The 18,029-nt window shown below is 47.0% G+C and overlaps 1 protein-coding gene across 2 annotated transcripts in view; it reads right to left on the bottom strand.

The window, feature by feature from the left end:
• The window catches only part of Shc3 (SHC adaptor protein 3), a 126,037-nt gene extending 111,205 nt beyond the window's left edge, over positions 1-14,832 (bottom strand). For both annotated transcript variants that reach the window (XM_052156969.1, XM_052156968.1), the window contains exon 1: positions 13,226-14,832. In XM_052156969.1, coding sequence (XP_052012929.1) covers positions 13,226-13,699 — 474 coding nt within the window. In that variant the 5' untranslated portion in view covers positions 13,700-14,832. The remainder of the gene's footprint in view (positions 1-13,225) is intronic.
• Positions 14,833-18,029: the final 3,197 nt, after the last annotated feature.

Genomic DNA, 18,029 nt, shown 5'->3' with positions numbered 1-18,029 from the left:
TGTTCCCTGCTCCTCTTATTCTACATTACCTTGTAAAATGCCTTCAAGTCAACTCTAAAGGTAATTAGAATTAAGGGGATTCTAATTACCTTCGTTAAATCATTGCACTAAGATTTATTCTACCTTTACAGTGGGCTGGCTGCTTTGTTTGCTAGATGGTGTAATTCCTGGTAAGGATTGCCCCTGCCCTTTTGTGTTACTGATGGGGATGGTGGAAATTCATGCTAGTGGAGTGTCCCCCATTAGGGAATCAGGGGTAAGGAAAGAATGCTGGAGCTGAATTTATATTGAGCTTTTGTTTTTGTTTTTCTGTTGTTTGTTTATTTGTTTGTTTGTTTTGTACAAGGAAGTGTGACTTGAACCAGGTATAGTAGCTCATGACTGTAATTCCACAACACAGGAGGCTAAGGCAAGAGGATCTCAAGTCCCAGGCCAGTCTGAGCTACCAAGCAAGACCATTCTCAAAATAGGTGGGAAAGGGTATCAGTGAGATTAGACATGAGGCTAGTCAACATGCTCAACACACGTGTATAATTAATATACTGCTGTGTACCAATTTCCTCGGCGTTGAAGCACTCCATCCTGGAGAAAGTCTTGTTAAAACTCAAAAGTTGTAAAGGGAAGCTCATTAAGACTCAGGAAACAAACAATTCAAAAGTCTCAGGAAGTCACTGAAACTTATCAGATTCACAAGGCTCATCCCTCCCCAAGGTTATAAAGCAGTAAGGGCTGTTGGAGAAGGTGACTCTACAACACGTTGGGCTGACGCACATCAGAGAACTCTAGGGTTCCAGATTTTATCAGTATCTGCTCTCAGATTTTATCAGCCATGCTGGGAGTGGGCTTTCAATGATGCTGCTGCCATTCAGTCTTCCATGTTCCTGTAGTAATCCCAATAAACTTACTGCTTCACCAAGTCGGTCTTTGGTATTATCATTCCTTTAGTCTGTCACGGTTCCTTATCTGATCTGAGTAGACATGTGTTCCTAGCTTCCTAGGAATAATGTCACAACATATATGGAATGAAATTTTAAGAAATACATGACTGAAAATTATATATAATTTCCCCTATAGATTATAACAAATCATGAGAAACCATTCTTGGAAAGAGAGCAGTGGTGTTTTATAGAAAAGGCTGAAGTTATCTTTCAGTCAATCAGGCTCAAGAACCAAAACCTAGAACTAGTCTTAAGACAAGAGAAGTCTCTGGGATAGAGATAGGTGTTGTTGTGTCCAGTTATCTTCAGAGAGGCTTCCTCTGACAGCAAATGGGAGCGGCTGCAGAAACCCAGAGCCAGACGTTATCTGAAAGAGTTAACTCAGGAACTTTAGAAAGGTCAGAGGCTAAGGTCAGTGGCTCAGACCACAAAGGAGAGGGGAAGACCGACCTAAGGGTGAGGACACATTTTGAAGGACTGACCACATTGGCCACCTACCTATCAACCAATTAATTTAAAGGTAACACTGTTCTGCCAATCACATTGTGCCTAATGGCCGCTACCCTGAGAACTGTATAAAAGTCCTGTGCAGCCTGGAGTGTGGGTTGCTCTCTTTTCTTATGCAGAGCGGCCCTAGCATGCTCTAATAATAAAAATTCCTCGTGCATTTTGCATCTATTTCCATCTCCTCGTGGTCCACTCAGGGGATCCGGTAAGATAGGACTGGTCGAGGCTTACATATCCAGGGAGATCTAAATTGGAGATCTCCATCAGGTCCCTCCCCTCGGAGATCAGGAAACCCCCGCAGAGGAGGGGGCAGGAAAGACAGGAGACAGAGGACACCAGAGGAACACAGCACATGGACTCAACTAAGCAGGGTTCACATAGACTCACAGAGACTTGAACAGACGTATGGGGCCTGCACGAGTTTGCACCAGGTCCTCTGCGTATATGTTATGGCTGTTAGCATGGTGCTCTGTAGGACTTTTAACAGTGGTATCAGGTGTATCTCTGCCTCTTTTGCCTACTTTAAGAATCTTTTCCTCCTATCGGTTGCCTTGTCCAGCCTTGATAAGGGAGCTTTTGATTCCTCTTATTGTATTATTGTTTTGTCCTTTTTGGCTATTGTCTCTTGGGTGCCTGGTCTTTCCTGAAAATGGAGGAGTGTGTCTTGGGGAGACAGAAGAGGGAAGTGAAGAAGAGTGGAGGGCGGAGAAAAGTAATGTGTGAGAGAACAATCTAATATGTACACATACACAATACACATGTACATATGTGTGAGTGTGTGTGTGTGTGTGTGTGTGTGTGTAAAAGTAAAAGACAGGAAAAGCGTCTCAAAGTATAATTTATAGCAACATTGGCCAGAACTCAAATTCCACTGCAGTCTTCACTGTGGGCAAGTTTTCTTTAATTTATAGACCAGGATGCAAACAGATGAGAGACTCTCAGACAGAGCAGGAGATGGGTTGCTTAGAGAAGGCGAAGAGGCAGCATGCCTTCTGCTTCCCGGGGGACTGTCACTGGCAAAGGCGAAGCTCGGTTCTGCAGGCTCCAAGGGAAGGGTCAGCTGGGTAGAGGCCAGCGTGAAGGGCAGGGCACGATGGTCAGCAGCCTCACACTCAGTCAGAGAGCTCGGGGCCATGGAAGGAACTCTAACAGAGGCATGCTACTCCCAGATCTGAGCCTGCTTGGGTGAATCTCAAGTCTTCTGAGGTCGCAACCCTTGTGTACAGCCAAAGGAGAGCCAACATTCAGCATCAGGCATCCTGGTGACTGTAGTCAGCCTGAAGTAGGAAGTCTTTCCAGGTCCACATGCACCCCAAAAGATCTCACTCTACAAACCTTCCACCTGCCCACCTGCTCAGATCTGGATCATGAATCCCACTGCCTCAGTGAGACCTGTTGCATTTTGAATGTTAAATGTGCTTTAACACTAGACCCCTGCACACACACTGGTGGCTCTGTTTTTGAAGGCTGTGGAGCCTTCTGAGGCAGAGCTTCTCTGGAAGAAGTGCATCACTAAGGGCGGACCTTGAGATTTTATAGCCTGGTTCCTACCTCTCCCTCCTTTCTAATTACAGACCCATTGTGACCAGCCTCCTGTTCCTGCCAACATATCTTCCCTGCCTGCCCGGCCCCTCATCCTCAAAATGTGAGCCAAAATCAGCCTTCTCTCTTGAAGCTGCTTCTTGTAAGGTATTTGGTCACGGTAAAGAGAATTGCGACCTTTCCGGATCACCCAGCTCACCATAGACTTCTAACCAATAATTGACACTTGTCACAGCACGTCTTGTTAAAACTGGGGTCCTCGCCTTGCTCACCTCAATCAGAAGTATACGAAATCTACCAACATGGTCCGTTTCCAGCATGACGTGCGTTTAGAGCTCATCAGTGGATCACAGATGGGTAAGCAGGTTGCCGTGAGGCCCCTGTCTTCCCTAGGGAGCAGCTGGCATCTGCGTACCTGGGCATTTTATGTTGTTGCTTAATCTTAGAATTTAAAAGTCATAGGCAGTCTGCTACATGACTGAAACCAAATACCAGAAAAGCAGAAAAGTTCCAGCCTAGAGGAGGATGGAGAACTTGGGGAGGATCCTGTTAGACTGTGCCTCATTGGCTCAGTTCCTGAAGAACTGAGCCAATGAGAAATTGAGGGGGCGTGGCAAAGAACTAAAGAACTGAGCCAATGAGAAATTGAAGGGCGGGGCAAGGAAATTAGGACTATAAAAACCGCAGTCCTGACCCAAAGCCAGCTATCCTTGCCTTTTCTCTAGACTGGTTCCTAGCTTTGCAAGTTTGCAGAGGAAGCTGCCTCACTTGCACTGTTCTGACTCTCCAGGACTCTTAATATAAAGTAGGGATAATTGTTCCCCACAATAAGCTCCTTAGAAAATCATCCTGTACCGTTTTTTACCACCTACCACATTCTCCGCAGGACCAGGGGCATAATTGAACCATCAAAAAAAAAAAAAAAAAAAAAAAAAAAAACCCTGTTGATCCATTCACTCCGTGAATCCGTGTGTTTTAATTAGAGGTGGGTGCACAGGGATGCGTTAGAGGTTTTAGCTTTCTGTTTGGGAAACACTCTGTGCAGCATTTTAACTTAATAATGGTCTCATGGGGCGCTCATTAAAGCCTGGTCACTTACTGAAACCCTCCTGCAAGGAGGAAGAGGAACGGGGATACATGGGTCTGCTAATTATGCTTCCCATCTATGGAGCGACCTTCGAAGCCATTGGGCAGACTGTGGCACACAGCTCAGAGAAGGAGCAGTGACAGAGGAAGACCAAAGAGAGTAGACTTCAAAGTCTTCTCCTCTCTGCTCTCTCTCTCTCTCTCTCTCTCTCTCTCTGTGTGTGTGTGTGTGTGTGTGTGTGTGTGATATATACAAGTATGCATGCAGATGACTATATCTGTGTGATCCTGAAGATCAGGGGGTGTCACATATCCTTGCTATGTGCGTGTTTGCCTTACTGCTTTGAGACCGGGTCCATCACAGAGCCTGTGGCCAGGTCAGCAGCCAGCCAAGCCCAGCGGCCCTCCTGTCTCCATGTCCAGCAGCACTGAGGTTACAGGTGCTCATGGCCATGCCCAGCTTTTTGTGTGAGTTCTGGGTTTCACACACGGGTCCTCATGCTCACACAGCAACCACTACAGGCAGCTGAGCTATCTCTCTGGCCCTTTGAGTTACTTCTTTTCTATTTGATTTTTTAAAGATTTTAGTCAGTTGGGGAGGCGTGGTCTCTGCCTATGTGCCTCTGTATGTGTGTACATGCATCTAAATTTGGATGCCCATGGAGGCCAGAAAGGAGCATTATATCCCTGGGGGAGGGGGTGAAATTGCAGGGTTGTGAGCCACCGTTATTAAGTGCTCTGAAAGAACAGTATGCACTCTGACGCCATCGCTCCAACCACTGGAGTTCCCTTCTTAATGCTCTAAAAAGCCCCTACACCAGCCTCCCACCCAGTGATCTTCCACTCTCATGGGAACTGCAACCTCTGCTCTCCTGTCCTTGCATATGACCCACCCTCCGCCCAGGAGAGTCTCGGGAAGTGACGTCACGAAAGCATGGATTGTCCGCTCTGAAACTCAGATTGGATGTCGTTTGATGATCACCCGATTCAGAGCACTCAGGAATGGACCAGAACGGTGTGGCAATGAGGAGACTATCCTCACCCTCACAGGACTGGTGAGATATCAAGAGATGATACCCAGAGGATGGTGGTGGTGTCTGTTGCCTCTTTTTGAACATGCACACTTCCTACCACCCCAGGTTGGCGGCTCTCAAATCACCAGACTGTGAGCAAAGGTAACTTCTATTTAAAAATTACCCAGTCTCAGGAATTCAAATAGAGACTACAGCAACTGGTGATCCCCTTTCCTACAATCCGTGGCTTCCTGCATCCCTTAACCAGCCCCAGCAGCTAGAACAAAACACTCCATGGACTAGAGATCAGTGTCTAAAGCAGCCAATGAGTGTTTCCCACAGCTACGTAGGCCACATGCCCAAGGAAAAGGTGTCAGTAGGGCCAATATCTGGTGTGAAAATAACTATGTCATGTGGTTTGAAGAGGGCCATCAAGCTCTTTGGGATCCTTCCAGGAAGGCACTAGTGCCATCTACACACTCATGACCTAATTACCTCTGAAAGCCCCTTCACCCTTATGTGTTGCCCTAAGGTTTTCCACATAGGAGGTTTAGAGGACACAAACACATAGCCTCATATCATGCACGTGACAGTCCTCTCTAGATGACCATTTCCTTATAAATGGGAATTATTTGATTCATCACAGGCTTTCAAAGACCCTGGGCTAAGCCCTAAGTACAATCTCCATATGAACTGAAATGGCAAATATGAGGATAGATAGGGTTGTAGAGACCGGGACAATTAGCCACCACCCGCTGGCAGGAGAGGCCAGAGAGCCTGGCTGTTTATTTGAGCTGCGTCTGGAAAGCTTAGAGAGCTTCCCTCACACTGGAACGAGATGAGATGCAGGTTCTCTAAGGAAAGGAGCCTGAATCAGCCCAGAGGGACAGTAGGGAAAGAGGTTGTTCGATGTGGGTGGAGTTCTGGGAGGAGGAGGCTGGGAGGTAAGGCTCTGGCTAAACTGAGCCAAACCAGGAGATGTTGTTCTCATATAAGGAATTCTAATTGAATTCTGTAACCAAGGGGACAATAAAGAGCTTTTGTTTTAATTAGGGCGACGAGAAGATAGGCAGGAATTTCAGAGATGAATGATGCGCCGCACTGGCTGAAAACGACTTTTAAAGCACGCGGTTCACCTTATTAGACGCTGGAAGAAACACGGGCGAAATTCAAGGACCACTTCAGATCACCTTATAACTGAAAACTAACGGCTGGGCAGTGGCAGCCATGCCTTTAATCCTAGCACTTGGAAGGCAGAGACAGGCAGATCTCTGAGTTCAAGGCCAGCCTGGTCTACACAGTGAGTTCCAGGACAGCCAGGGCTACACAGAGAAACCCTGTCTTGGAAAGAAAAAAACAACAGCAACAACAAAAAACAAAAGAAAACAAAAACAAACAAACAAAAACCTAGGGAAATCCCCCTAACTCCTGAAAGGTTTTTGGGTTTTTGTTGTTTTTGTTTTCTGTTTTTTGGGGGTTTTTTTGTTGTTTTTTGGTTTTTTGTTTTTGTTTTTTTGAAACAGGGTTTCTCTGTGTAGCCCTAGCTGTTCTGGAACTCACTTGTAGACCAGGCTGGCCTCAAACTCAGAGATCTGCCTGCCTCCGCCTCCCAAGTATTGGGATTAAAGGTGTGCACCACTACCACCACCTGGCACTCCTGAAAGTTTTTAGACTGCTGAGTGACCTCTTGCATGGGACTGCAAACAGATTCATGATGTAGGTAGGTTGTGGCAAAACTGTGACCTTCATCAGATTACCACAGACAGTCCAGCAGCAGCAGCAAGAACGGGAAAGAATTACTGCTGGTCGCTAAAATGTCCTCCTGTTCCTTCTCATCTCCACCATACTTTTCCACCCAGCTGGCACTAGTGTCAACCCTGGCACAGCAGTCCAGTCCTCTTCCGGCCAGGCAAGTGCACTTCTGAAGGTGCAGTGCCTGTCCCAGGCCCATCTTTCCAGTTAGGTTAGATGTCAGAGTCAGAACCCTCAAAATCATTATTCCAACATTTCTCTCAGTCCAGCCTCCTGGTCACAACCTCCAAAGCAGGACAATGTAGTCTAGAGAAGTGAACTGACAATTCAAGCCCGTAAAGAACTCCCCTGCGTCTCACCAGCCTGCCCAGACTAGGATGCATGGTAGCCCATGCCAAGGCCACAATTCAGCACTGCTTGTAAGATGAGCCAACTCCTCTGTCATCAGAGCTTTGCTTAAAGGCTGCTTATCGCACAGCCTTTCAAAACACAAGCATCTGTGGAAACGTAAAACCTCATGCACAGGTCTGTTTTGTGTGGGACAAAGTCTCATTGGTGGCTTATCATTCAGGGTGACTTGTTTTCTTAAGCATGAATATAAACGACACATGCTAGATAATTGGGTATTTCTAGAAATGCAGCTTTTTGAATGAGAAAGAAGATTGTCCCAATCTGAAATATCATTGGTTGGTCACCCATAGATTGCAGAGATGGAAAGGAGAATGTGTATGAATATGTGATATATGGTGTGTTGCATATGTGAAAGCAGTGTGCATGTGTGTGTGTATGTAGGGTATATGTGATGTATGTGTGTAGGGTATATATATGATGTATGTGTGTGTAGGGTATATGTGATATATGTGTGTGTGTGTGTGTGTGTGTGTGTAGGATGTATGTGATATGTGTAGGTGTATGTGATGTATGTGTGTGTGTAGGGTGTATGTGATATGTGTGTGTATAGGTATATGTGATGTGTATGTGTAGGTATATGTGATGTGTATGGGTATATAAGGTGCATGTGATGTGTGTGAGTTGCGTGTACGTGATGTATGTGTATGTATTTAGAGTGTATGTATTGTGTATGTGCGTGTGTTGGGTATATGTGATGTGTGTGTGTCTGTGTGTGTGTAGGGTGTATTTGATATGTTTGTGTGTAGGGTGTATGTGATATCTGTGTGTGTAGAGTATGGTGTGTCTGTGTGTGTGTGTGTGTGTGTGTATAGGGTATATGTGATGTATTGGGGGTGTATGTGATGTGTGTGTGTTATGGACATGTGTATATCTGTGCAGTGTAAGGGTTGTATGTTTGTGACATGTACTATATCTATATATGTATAATGTATGACATGTGTGTATATTTATATATATATATTTATGCAGTATGTGTATATGTGATATCTATATATTATAGAGTGTGTAGCATATATATATGTGTATATATATATATATATATGCAATGGAAGGCACATGTATATGTGATGTGAGCTATGAGTCTATATGTAGTATGTGACATGTGTATATATCTATAAATGTGTGTGATATGCATGTATATGATATGTAGTATATGTATGTGTGTATATAGAATGTGCATATCTTTATACACTGTATACATAAGAGTATGTATTTAACACAGTATGTATGTGTGGTATGTAGCATTTATGTATATCTGTGATTATATATGTGCGATATACAGATGTATACATATATGATATGTGTGTGTGTGCAGTAATTAGCTATAACAACATGTGTGGGGTGTGGAATAGCACATTCATGTGTGGTATGGTATGGTTGTGTATATGAACATGTTATGAGTATAATCTTTAAATAGATTATGCTCACATGTGTGTACATGTGTATGTGTGTGTATGTGTAGGATGTGAGGTATATATGTATATGATATGTGTGGTATATGACACATGTATGTACAGTGGGATGTAAATAGATATGTGGCAAGTGTATTCATTTAATAAATCAACACTTACGCCACATAAGAGAGAACACATTTTCCAGACCAAATTAAGAATTTAACTGCTAATGTCATGAGAATTTCTAAATGTTTTAGGCTATATTTGCATGCAAGCTACACATTGCAAGGTGGTTAAACAACTTTAAAGAGTAAACATCAACCTTTAAAGTCCAGCTCATCTAGAACCAAAACAAAAATCCAACTAATTTCACCATCTAAGGCATCATGAATGTACTTAAAAGGACTTGGCAATGACTATTTTGTATGAACTTTACTCATAGTTACTAAAAAATAAAGCTGTGAGAAAAAGATGTCATTATAGATGAGTCAAATCAAAATTTAAGAATAAATTTCAGAATAAATCTAGTTTATAAAAACCATCCATAAAGATAAATAGAAGATTAATGAATAAAACAGATGACTCACAAACCCCAGATGTCGCTAGATTCATAAATCAGAGAAAAAATATTTTAAAAGCATTTATTTAAAAATGGAAAAAAAAAAAAGCCTTTGCTGTAGAACAAAGCCAGTCCCCAAATCCCAACATACCGGGAAACAACTCCCTCCTTTTCCGTTGGTAAAGCCTCCTCTAGGCCTGGGGAGTCTGCTGCAGAAGTCCAACTGAGCATGTGTGTGGCCCGGGGTCAATTCCCAATAATGAAATCTCCATAGAGAGCCTGACATTTTTACCCTGGAAGAGGGGCGACACCACAAACTGATACAGAGGGGTCAGCAGGATCGATGAGCAGTCCAGTCTGCCAGCTCCCAGGGGGGCAGCCACAGTGTGCATAGCCATGTGCGAGGACCTCAAGCCTTTCCCCTGGGTCTCATCTTCGTATGGGTGGGCTGCCCGAAACATGGTCACATCTCAGCACTTCAACCCCTCCCGGCCTTTTAAAACGTGGCCCTTCTTGTGAGGACCATGTTGGAGCCAAAGACTAGCCTGTAACAGACCACAGTCTCACAGTCCATGACTACAGTCTCAGCTGCCATCAAGCGGTTCCAAAACCAGACCTTAGACCTGCTCGCCTGCAGTGGCTTTTCTGTGCCAGGCTCAGACCAGCTTTCCTTCCTAAAGTCTTCCTGACTGGAACCAGGAAAGAGAAGGAGGAGCAGCCTGAGAGAGTCACATGCCAGCCACATTGCATGACAACACAGGCCCACAGACACAGCACGGCACTCCTTTATCTCCAGCCATCTCCAGGCAACTGTTAATCCAAGCTTTAGATAGACACATAAGGACACTCTTCACAGTTCTTAGCTGTTAGGGTTTCCATTCTGTCTACCTCGGGGCATGGCTTGCTGTTCATTCTCTTTTGTTAACACAATTAAGCGACTGTCTGGAATACTTAGAGGGGTTTAAGTAGTGTTGCCACCCAGACCTGGCTCACAAAGTCTACAGCTGAGCCCTCCAGGGTGCATAAGCCCCCACCCTTATTGAACAGCAGGCTTGGGGTGCGGCTAAGTCAAAGACATCCCAGGATGCTGGAAGGCCCAGGTAAGATCCCCAGCATCTCCATGGGCCAGACAGGACTATGAAAACCTGCAATCTCCATACAGAGGTGGAGACAGGAGGATCAGGAGTTCAAGGTCATCGCTGACTATATAGTAAATTCAAAGCCAGCATGGAATACTAAGACCCTGTCTGAGCATGTGCAGGGAGAGGTGCTTTTTCTTTAGGAAAGAAAGGGGTAAACTAACAGCAGGCTCAGGGGTGGCAGGAAATGTGGGTTAAATGTGCAGTGAGCTTGGAATCCTGCTGGTTGGGAACTTTTTTTAGTTTCCAGTTTCTCATCCTTCTTCAACGTTAGTAGCTGCCGCAGAAACAGTTGTTTTGTAAATCAAAGCTTCGGTATCCTCAGTGCCCCTCTCAAGTAGACGAACTTGACGTATCTGAGTTATCACTCCTGTATATGACATCCAGTTGCCACCTACCAGGAAGTACTTCTCATAGACCGTTTGTTATGATGCAGTGTAGGAATTTTCCAGAAATCTAGAAAATATCCGGGGCTTTCTTTAACTTAGAAAAAGAAGTGTACAGAGAGGAAGTGAGCCCTTTCGCAAACTCTAAACCCTCAGCTGTTAGAATTGAGCCCCAGGTTTAAGATGCAGGCTTTTGAAGGTTCCAGAAGAATCCTTATTTATCAGTAACACCATCAGATAAACACCGAAGAAAGAGGTTTTCAGTTTTGTGGTTTTCCAATAAAACAAGTCGGTCCTGAACTCACCATGACAATGTGGGAAATCTGCTCACGTGTGCCAATGGAGAATCACGTGATTAGCTGAAGGGGACGTGCACACAGGACTATAATTGTTCTTTAGTGTCTAGCTTCCTTTCTGTGGGATCTCCAACGTCTCTGGAGATGCAGGGACCACCCCTGGGTTTAGGCTCACAGGAGCATGAACATTCACAGCTGCTGACAAACAACCAGGCAACTGGGTCACTACAGTGCGGGTCACTAGTGACTGGCACCTGCATCTCTATGTGCAGGTGCTTCTGGGGCACTACTGTACCCTCTTCCTGGGGACACAAATAGCCTCTGAGTAAACCCAATCAGCTTTCTGGCCCTGGATATACAGCTGCTGACACTAGGATAACCCAAAACTGTCCCCACAGACAGATCCCAGGCTAAGCAGGCTATCTTATCTTCCTATGTTGGTTTCATATAGCCTCATCTCACGAGGGCAAAGCCTTCATTAAAGTGATTTTTCTCCCTAAAATACCATTTTCATTTGTCTGGCTGAATATTCAAATTCCAGATTCACTGACCTACTCTTTGGGGACTGGAAAAGCTGACACCAAGTCAAATGGTTCTTTTAAAGTACAAGTTTGAGAAACGTCCCTGGTTTTGAAGGCAGCCCTCTGCGTTCTAAGGAATACATACCCCAACAGCTTTACCCAGCTCTGTTTGCCTATTTTAAACGCTTAACAAAAACAAGCAGAAGATGCAATTACAAGTCTTACAAGAGGTGATGACCATATTCCAGTCACAGTTCAACCCCGAGGTTGTCAGGGTTGGGTTTTGTTGGCTTGCTTGGTTGGTTTTGTTCTTTGGGCCCTGGACATATCACTTAAATGATCACTATTCATCCTTCCTGAGATAAACTCAATAGAATGTGTGTATTTTATGCCGATCTGTGTCCCCTTTGTGAAAGTAGTGAGAATATGTGTGGTTTGTGTTCGGTAGCTTAGAGGACCAATTAGAAGCAGACTGGAGAAGGGAATCTCCTCAGCCCCGTTCTTTACGTTTGTCTCATACAGCCAAGGGTAATGTGCATTTCTTAGGGAGTTTAGTCCCAAGATACCAAGATACTGCATTTGATGGGAAAAAGTGTCCTATGGAAGTTTTAAATTGGATCTGCAACTACTGCTTACAGAACAGACATCTGTCCCACAGGTTTGTCAACACAGGTGACTGAGAAAGCTTCTATTTCAACAGAAAAGCAATGCCCTGGGGGTGGGGGGGGGCACGATGAAATGAGCCTCTGGACTCTCTCCTGGCCCTCATCTGGGCAAAGCATGGCTGTGGCTGCTGCGGCTGGCTGGGCTGGCTGGAGGAAATGGGCGCTTGGCAGACGGGCTGAGCTGGGCTCACTACCTTACAGGCCGTGGCATACTTGAGAACTGCGGGGATTCTATCAATTATGTTGGGCTTGTTTTGTTTTGGTTTGTTTTTATTTTTGTTTTTGTTTTTGTTTTTTTTAGTTATTCTCGTTCTTTGTGTTGCAAGAAAAACTCCTTTCCATCAGGTGGATCCAAGAGCCACAACCTCATTCCCTCTTTAGTCCATTAAACAGTAAGAAGACTTCTGTCATCCTGAAAATAGTCCCAAATGCTCCTCCACTGCTCTAAACCAAAAACAGTTTAGAGGCAAAGAAAATCTTTCTGGGTAAAACGCTAGCACCCATCTTTTAAAGGAAGCAAGGCAGCACCTGCCCTGCCCTGTAGAAGCTGGGCGTTCTTGTTCTGGAGAGGAACTGTGACCCACCCTGCCGCCAGAGGAGGACACAGAAGTTGGGACACGAGGGCACATGGCTCTTTGGGAGAAGGCTGGCTGCCAGGTTTGACAAGTGTATCTATAGTAGGCCAGACCATGATCTCAGGGATAGATCCCTAGGGAGGGAGGGACAGGAGCAGGATATCCGATGAAGCCAGGTGACCAAAGCAGGCTTCGACAACCGTGCCCTGGGGAAAGCAGGCTCCATTCGAGGTGACCAGACAGTTCACCCTTTACCCCACACGGAGCATTTCTAGTTCACTCCTTGCCCTGCCAAGCAAAAGGATGGCTAAGGAGGGCGCATTTCCTCGCATCCAACTGTCGTCTGTGCTCCCTGCACCCTGGGGCTTCAGAGAAGGACATCTGTCCCCACCGCACCCAGTCCCCAAGACCCCCGCCCAGCTGTGTGCTCAGGTTACCCACCTTGACCACATAGGTGACTCCCGGCCCCAGCACCTGGTCGCTGGAGTGCGGCGCGCCCTGCGGGGGCCTGGGCAGTGGCTCGTCGCCGGCCCGGCTCTTCCTGGTGGCACTCATGCTGGCGGCCGGGGCGCGGGACCCGGGGGTCGCGCTGCCACCGTCCGGGGCCGCCAGGCTGGGCGCGCTGCAGCTGCCCGAGAGCCGCGCTCCTGCCCGCTCCCGGGCGGCCGACGACAGGCCACGCAGGCCGGAGCTGGAGAGTTTCAAGTGGGACACCTTGTGGAGCAGGTGGCCCAGGCTGCCGGGCCCATCGTCCGGCGCCTTGCGCAGCGCCTCGCCCGACACCAGGTAGGGGCTCGCCGCGGGCTCCGCCGAGACCTTGCCGCCGCTGCCGCTCACCGACAGATTGTGGAGAAGGTCATCGACCGATGTCACCGAGTCATTCCTGAAGCGGTTGTACTTGGTGCGTGGAAGCATGCCCCTCCGTGGGCTCGCCGCATCCACCCGGGCGCTGCTGCTGCCGGCCCCGGCGCGGACTGCCGCGCATAGCACACGAGCCGCGGTCCCCTGAGCGGGACGAGGAGCCCGGGTCCCAGGACAGCCTTTCCGGAGAGGGACAGCCGAGGCCGACGACCGAGCCCTTTCCCCGTTACAAGGCAGCAGAGCAGCAGCCACGCAGCGCGGGCCCTGGAGACCGCGGGTTGGGGTGGAACGCTTGCCTTGCAAAAGTCATAGTTGCCGCTGATGGGGCGAGCGCCCAGCTGCACGGGGCTGCTCCCAGCAAAAGCGTGACTCACTCTGAGGAGACCCTTCTCAACAAAGGCTCGGTGAGCTCCACAAATCACTTCCTGTTGCAAAAAGAGAGAGAAGAAAACGACATCCACCCGCTGACAGCAACTACAGCCAATCAGTTCTCAAATTTCCTTTTTCTACCTTCGCAGATATTTCCTTCCAATCTTTGCCTTTTCACCTACCCCCTCCCCGTCCCGCATTTGTGCCAAAGGTAAATCCAGTTCCTTCAAATGATCTCTTGAACTTTCCGAAACCCATTATTCCATGCTAAGGTCAGTTCTTCCCTCGCTCAGCTCCTGTGGATGAAGCCCCGAAGTGTCTGTCAGGGACGCGTTCAAATGTGACGAAGGCTTTTTGAGAAGTCTTCGGGCGAATCCTGATGAATCCTGATTTGGAAAGTAGCAAGAATTTTTAAGTAGGAAAAAAAAGAGGGGACCCTTCACCAGCAGATGAATATTTAAGGAAAAAGAAAAAAACCTGTCAGTTCCCTTTTCTTGTTCAGATCAACAGAGCAGCCATGACGAGTGTCTGTGGTGGTGCAATTCCTGGACCAATTCACGAAAAGAAAAATCTGCACAGAAATTTCTTCTCAGTACAGCTCAGGGGGGGTCTTCCCTAATAATTTTCAGCAGTCAGCAGCCTTACTCAGCTAGGGTTCCGTTGAAAAATCTACTTCCAAAAAAAAAAAAGAAGAAAGAAAAAACAGTGCTTCTCTTCTGAGTGGCAACAGGCTCCAGAAATCCATGCCAAAAAGGGAAAAAAATAAAAAGAAGAAGAAGAGAGGTCTGTGTTTCGAGCCTTATTCCAACTGAATGTGTTTAAGCCCTGGAAGCATGCCTCAGTAGCACTACCAATCCATTTCAATGTCCCTTCAGTTGCTGCTTGCAGCCCTGCAGTAAGGAAGGAAAAAAATGCGGCTGCTCTAACTGCCCATCAAATCCACAGCAAGAACGGCCTCTTCCTTGGGAGTCAGGCCCAGGCTTGCAGTGACACGCACAGGCCTTCTTCCTGACGCTTGGGGGAACAGGACATCGACTGCCTCCCCGAAGGTCTGTCCGAGATTCTGAGACCCACTGACCCCTTCCTCGGTAGCCTCTGCCAGGTGGCCTCATGCGTTAAAATAGATAACCTGCACCACAGAGAAGTCAATCGCTGTCAAAGTTTGCTGGTAACTTCTGTGCAAGCGAATGCATTTGCCTTCTAGCACACTAGCAGGTCACCCTGAGTCTTCTCACGCCCAGGGCTGATCTCGGGTGGCAGTGAGGTTGCCAGGCTTTCTGGAAGCCCTAGGAACGGAGTTTAGGGAGAGCTACCCATGGCGGGCGTGCAAGTGAGAGCGGTTCCAGAGGACGAAAAAGCGCAGAGCCGCCAGGCCCGCCTAGGAGCAGCAAACGCGTCCCCACCGCTCTCCCACCGCGCGGCAGCCCTAGCCGGCAGCCCTAGCCCAGCAGCCACCCCGCACTCTTTCTCCCTTCCTCTAGCTTGCATAGCAACAGCAGATGCGCACCCCACGGACGATTTCGACGGTGATTGGAGTCCCCCTCCAATCTGAAGCAAGTCAGCCCCACCATTCCCAAACCGTGGTCTTCATTAGAAGCAGACAAAAAATCCACAGAATGTGAATGAGATGCTGTTTGTGTGAATGAAAGGGCCGGCGAGCGAGCCAGCGTTTCTGTGAATGGAGCGGGTCCTTGCAGCCGGTGCCAGGCAATCCCCTGGGCTCAGGCAGCCTCAGCCAATGAGAGGCTGCGCCGATGACTCATTCAACAAAGGCTCGCTCAATAGTGGAAGATTCCATTTCAATCAAGGGCGGGATCTTTTATCCAACAGCAGTGTGGGGGGAAAAAAAGGGAAAGAAAGAAAAAAATAACACCACCCAAATTGATTACAAAAATCCTGGGAAGAAGAGATAAGGCGGTGTAGAAAGAGGGGGGAAATTAGCTTTATAAGGGTGTTGGAGACTGTCGGGTCAGGTCCGGGTGAAGCAGGACCACTCTCTTGGAGGTGAGCTGTACCCAAACTTTCATTCACTGGTTCTTCTACCTCATGGAGCGGCCATGAATGTATCCGCTTTTATTATGAATGCACACAGAAGACCCAGTCAAAGCTAGCTAGCCTCTTCCCCCTGAAGTCCTTCCTAATAAAGGAATAAAGACCTATGCAAGCTTAAGTTTCCAGAGCGGCGGAGGGGATCCCAAAGCTACATCATTTAACCCTTTAGCCAACAGGAGACTTTGGATTCTATTATGAGGGAGTTAGAAAATATGAATGGCGGTGTAAATTTACACACAACAATTAGACTCGTTGGTGTTAGATGTTAATATACCAAGAATATAATATAGTACAGCTAAAGCTGCTGTTGGCTGGAAAGTGATACGGATATTTTGGTATACAGAGAAAAAGAAAATAAATTAAATAGCCCAAGTGCGTCAGACGGAATCCCACAGAGCCTGCAGGGGAGCTCTGCTCACGTGCAGGTCCCAGAGAGCCCTTTGTTCGCCCTAGGGAGCCTGGCTGTCGCTTACTTTAGGCATTATCCCCCAAAGCCCAAGCATCTGGGTTGTCAACCCGCAACAAACTGGCATTGGTGAGAAAGGGGAGAGAGAACTCTAGATGCCATGTTCAAAGTCTTCGCGATGATGTGACTGTCACGTGTTCACTGAATGCTCACGTAGAAGTCTAATCCTGGTCCCCTTTCTTTCAGAAGGTGAAAGCTTAGCCTGTGTCATTCAGGGGAGGGGCTTCTGACAGGACTGGGATTAGGTCATCAGAGTGGAGAAGCCTCAGTGAGTGACTACTGGGGCGAAATAGCCCAGTCAGTAAAATGCTTTACCTTGCAAGCAAGATGACCTGAATTCAATCCTCAAAAACTCACATGAAAAGCAAAACAAGCCCAGCAGTGGTGGCACACGCCTTTAATCCCAGCACTTGGGAGGCAGAGGCAGGCAGATTTCTGAGTTCAAGGCCAGCCTGGTCTACAGAGTGAGTTCCAGGACAGTCAGGGCTACACAAAGAAACCCTGTCTCAAAAAAAAAAAAAAAAGGCAAAACAAAAATACAAACAAACAAACAAATGGGCTGGCGATCTGGTGTTACAGAGGCAGAGACAGGCAGAGTCCTGGGTTCCAAGGCGGCCAGCACAACTACTCAGCAAGTTCTAAGCCAAGAAGAGACCCTACCTCAAAACAATAAGATGGGACCAGCAAGATTGATGCCAACCTTGATAATTGGAATTCAATCCCCAGGAGCCAAATAGGAGAGAGAGAGAGAGAGAGAGAGAGAGAGAGAGAGAGAGAGAGAGAGAGAGAGACTTGTAAAGTTGTCCTCTGATCCCTACACACATGCTCTAACATGCATCTAATGAAAAGCTATTTTTAAAGAAAATATGGCTGTCATCCGAGGACTGAGAGTAGAGACTGTTCTCTGTCCTTCACATGCAGGTATGACACACTTCCACACAAGCACACCAGCACAAACATGCACCTGCACACACATTCCCACACAGAAGGAGAGAGACTGAACACACACACACACACAGGCATACATGTTCCCAGTCTTTCACTGTCTTTAACCCTGAGCCACATTAGACTCTGCTAGCAAGAATCCCATCACCTGTTCTGGTCTCTCAGCTGTACCAGGCCAAGGAGGAGAGGCAAATTATCTTTAGTCATAATTCACTTAGTTTATTGGACGGTGCTATTAACCAGAGATATGAATAGAAACCCTATAACAATGCAAAGAATGCTCCTTGCCTGGGTGGCTGACATTGAAAACTGCTCAGCCTTATCACCTGCAGTTGGGCATCCTCCACTGAGAGGGATGCAGGGCAAAGTCTCATTCCCTCCCTGGAGGATTCACCTGAATCAAGACCTGTTCATCAGAGTGCAGAGTCTAACCATGTGAGGAGAGGAAGGGAAGGTAATACTTGCATGGGAGTGGTCAGCTTAGGGTTAGGAGCCTTCCATGTAGAGACATCAAGTGCAGAGGTTGAAACTGGGAAATTCCAAATTCTCTAA

The sequence above is a fragment of the Apodemus sylvaticus genome, chromosome 14 (genome assembly GCF_947179515.1).
Source record: "Apodemus sylvaticus chromosome 14, mApoSyl1.1, whole genome shotgun sequence".
Classification (NCBI taxonomy): Eukaryota; Metazoa; Chordata; class Mammalia; order Rodentia; family Muridae; genus Apodemus; species Apodemus sylvaticus.
The sequence above is the reverse complement of the archived record's forward strand: the minus strand, read 5'-3'. Positions and strand labels throughout refer to the sequence as shown.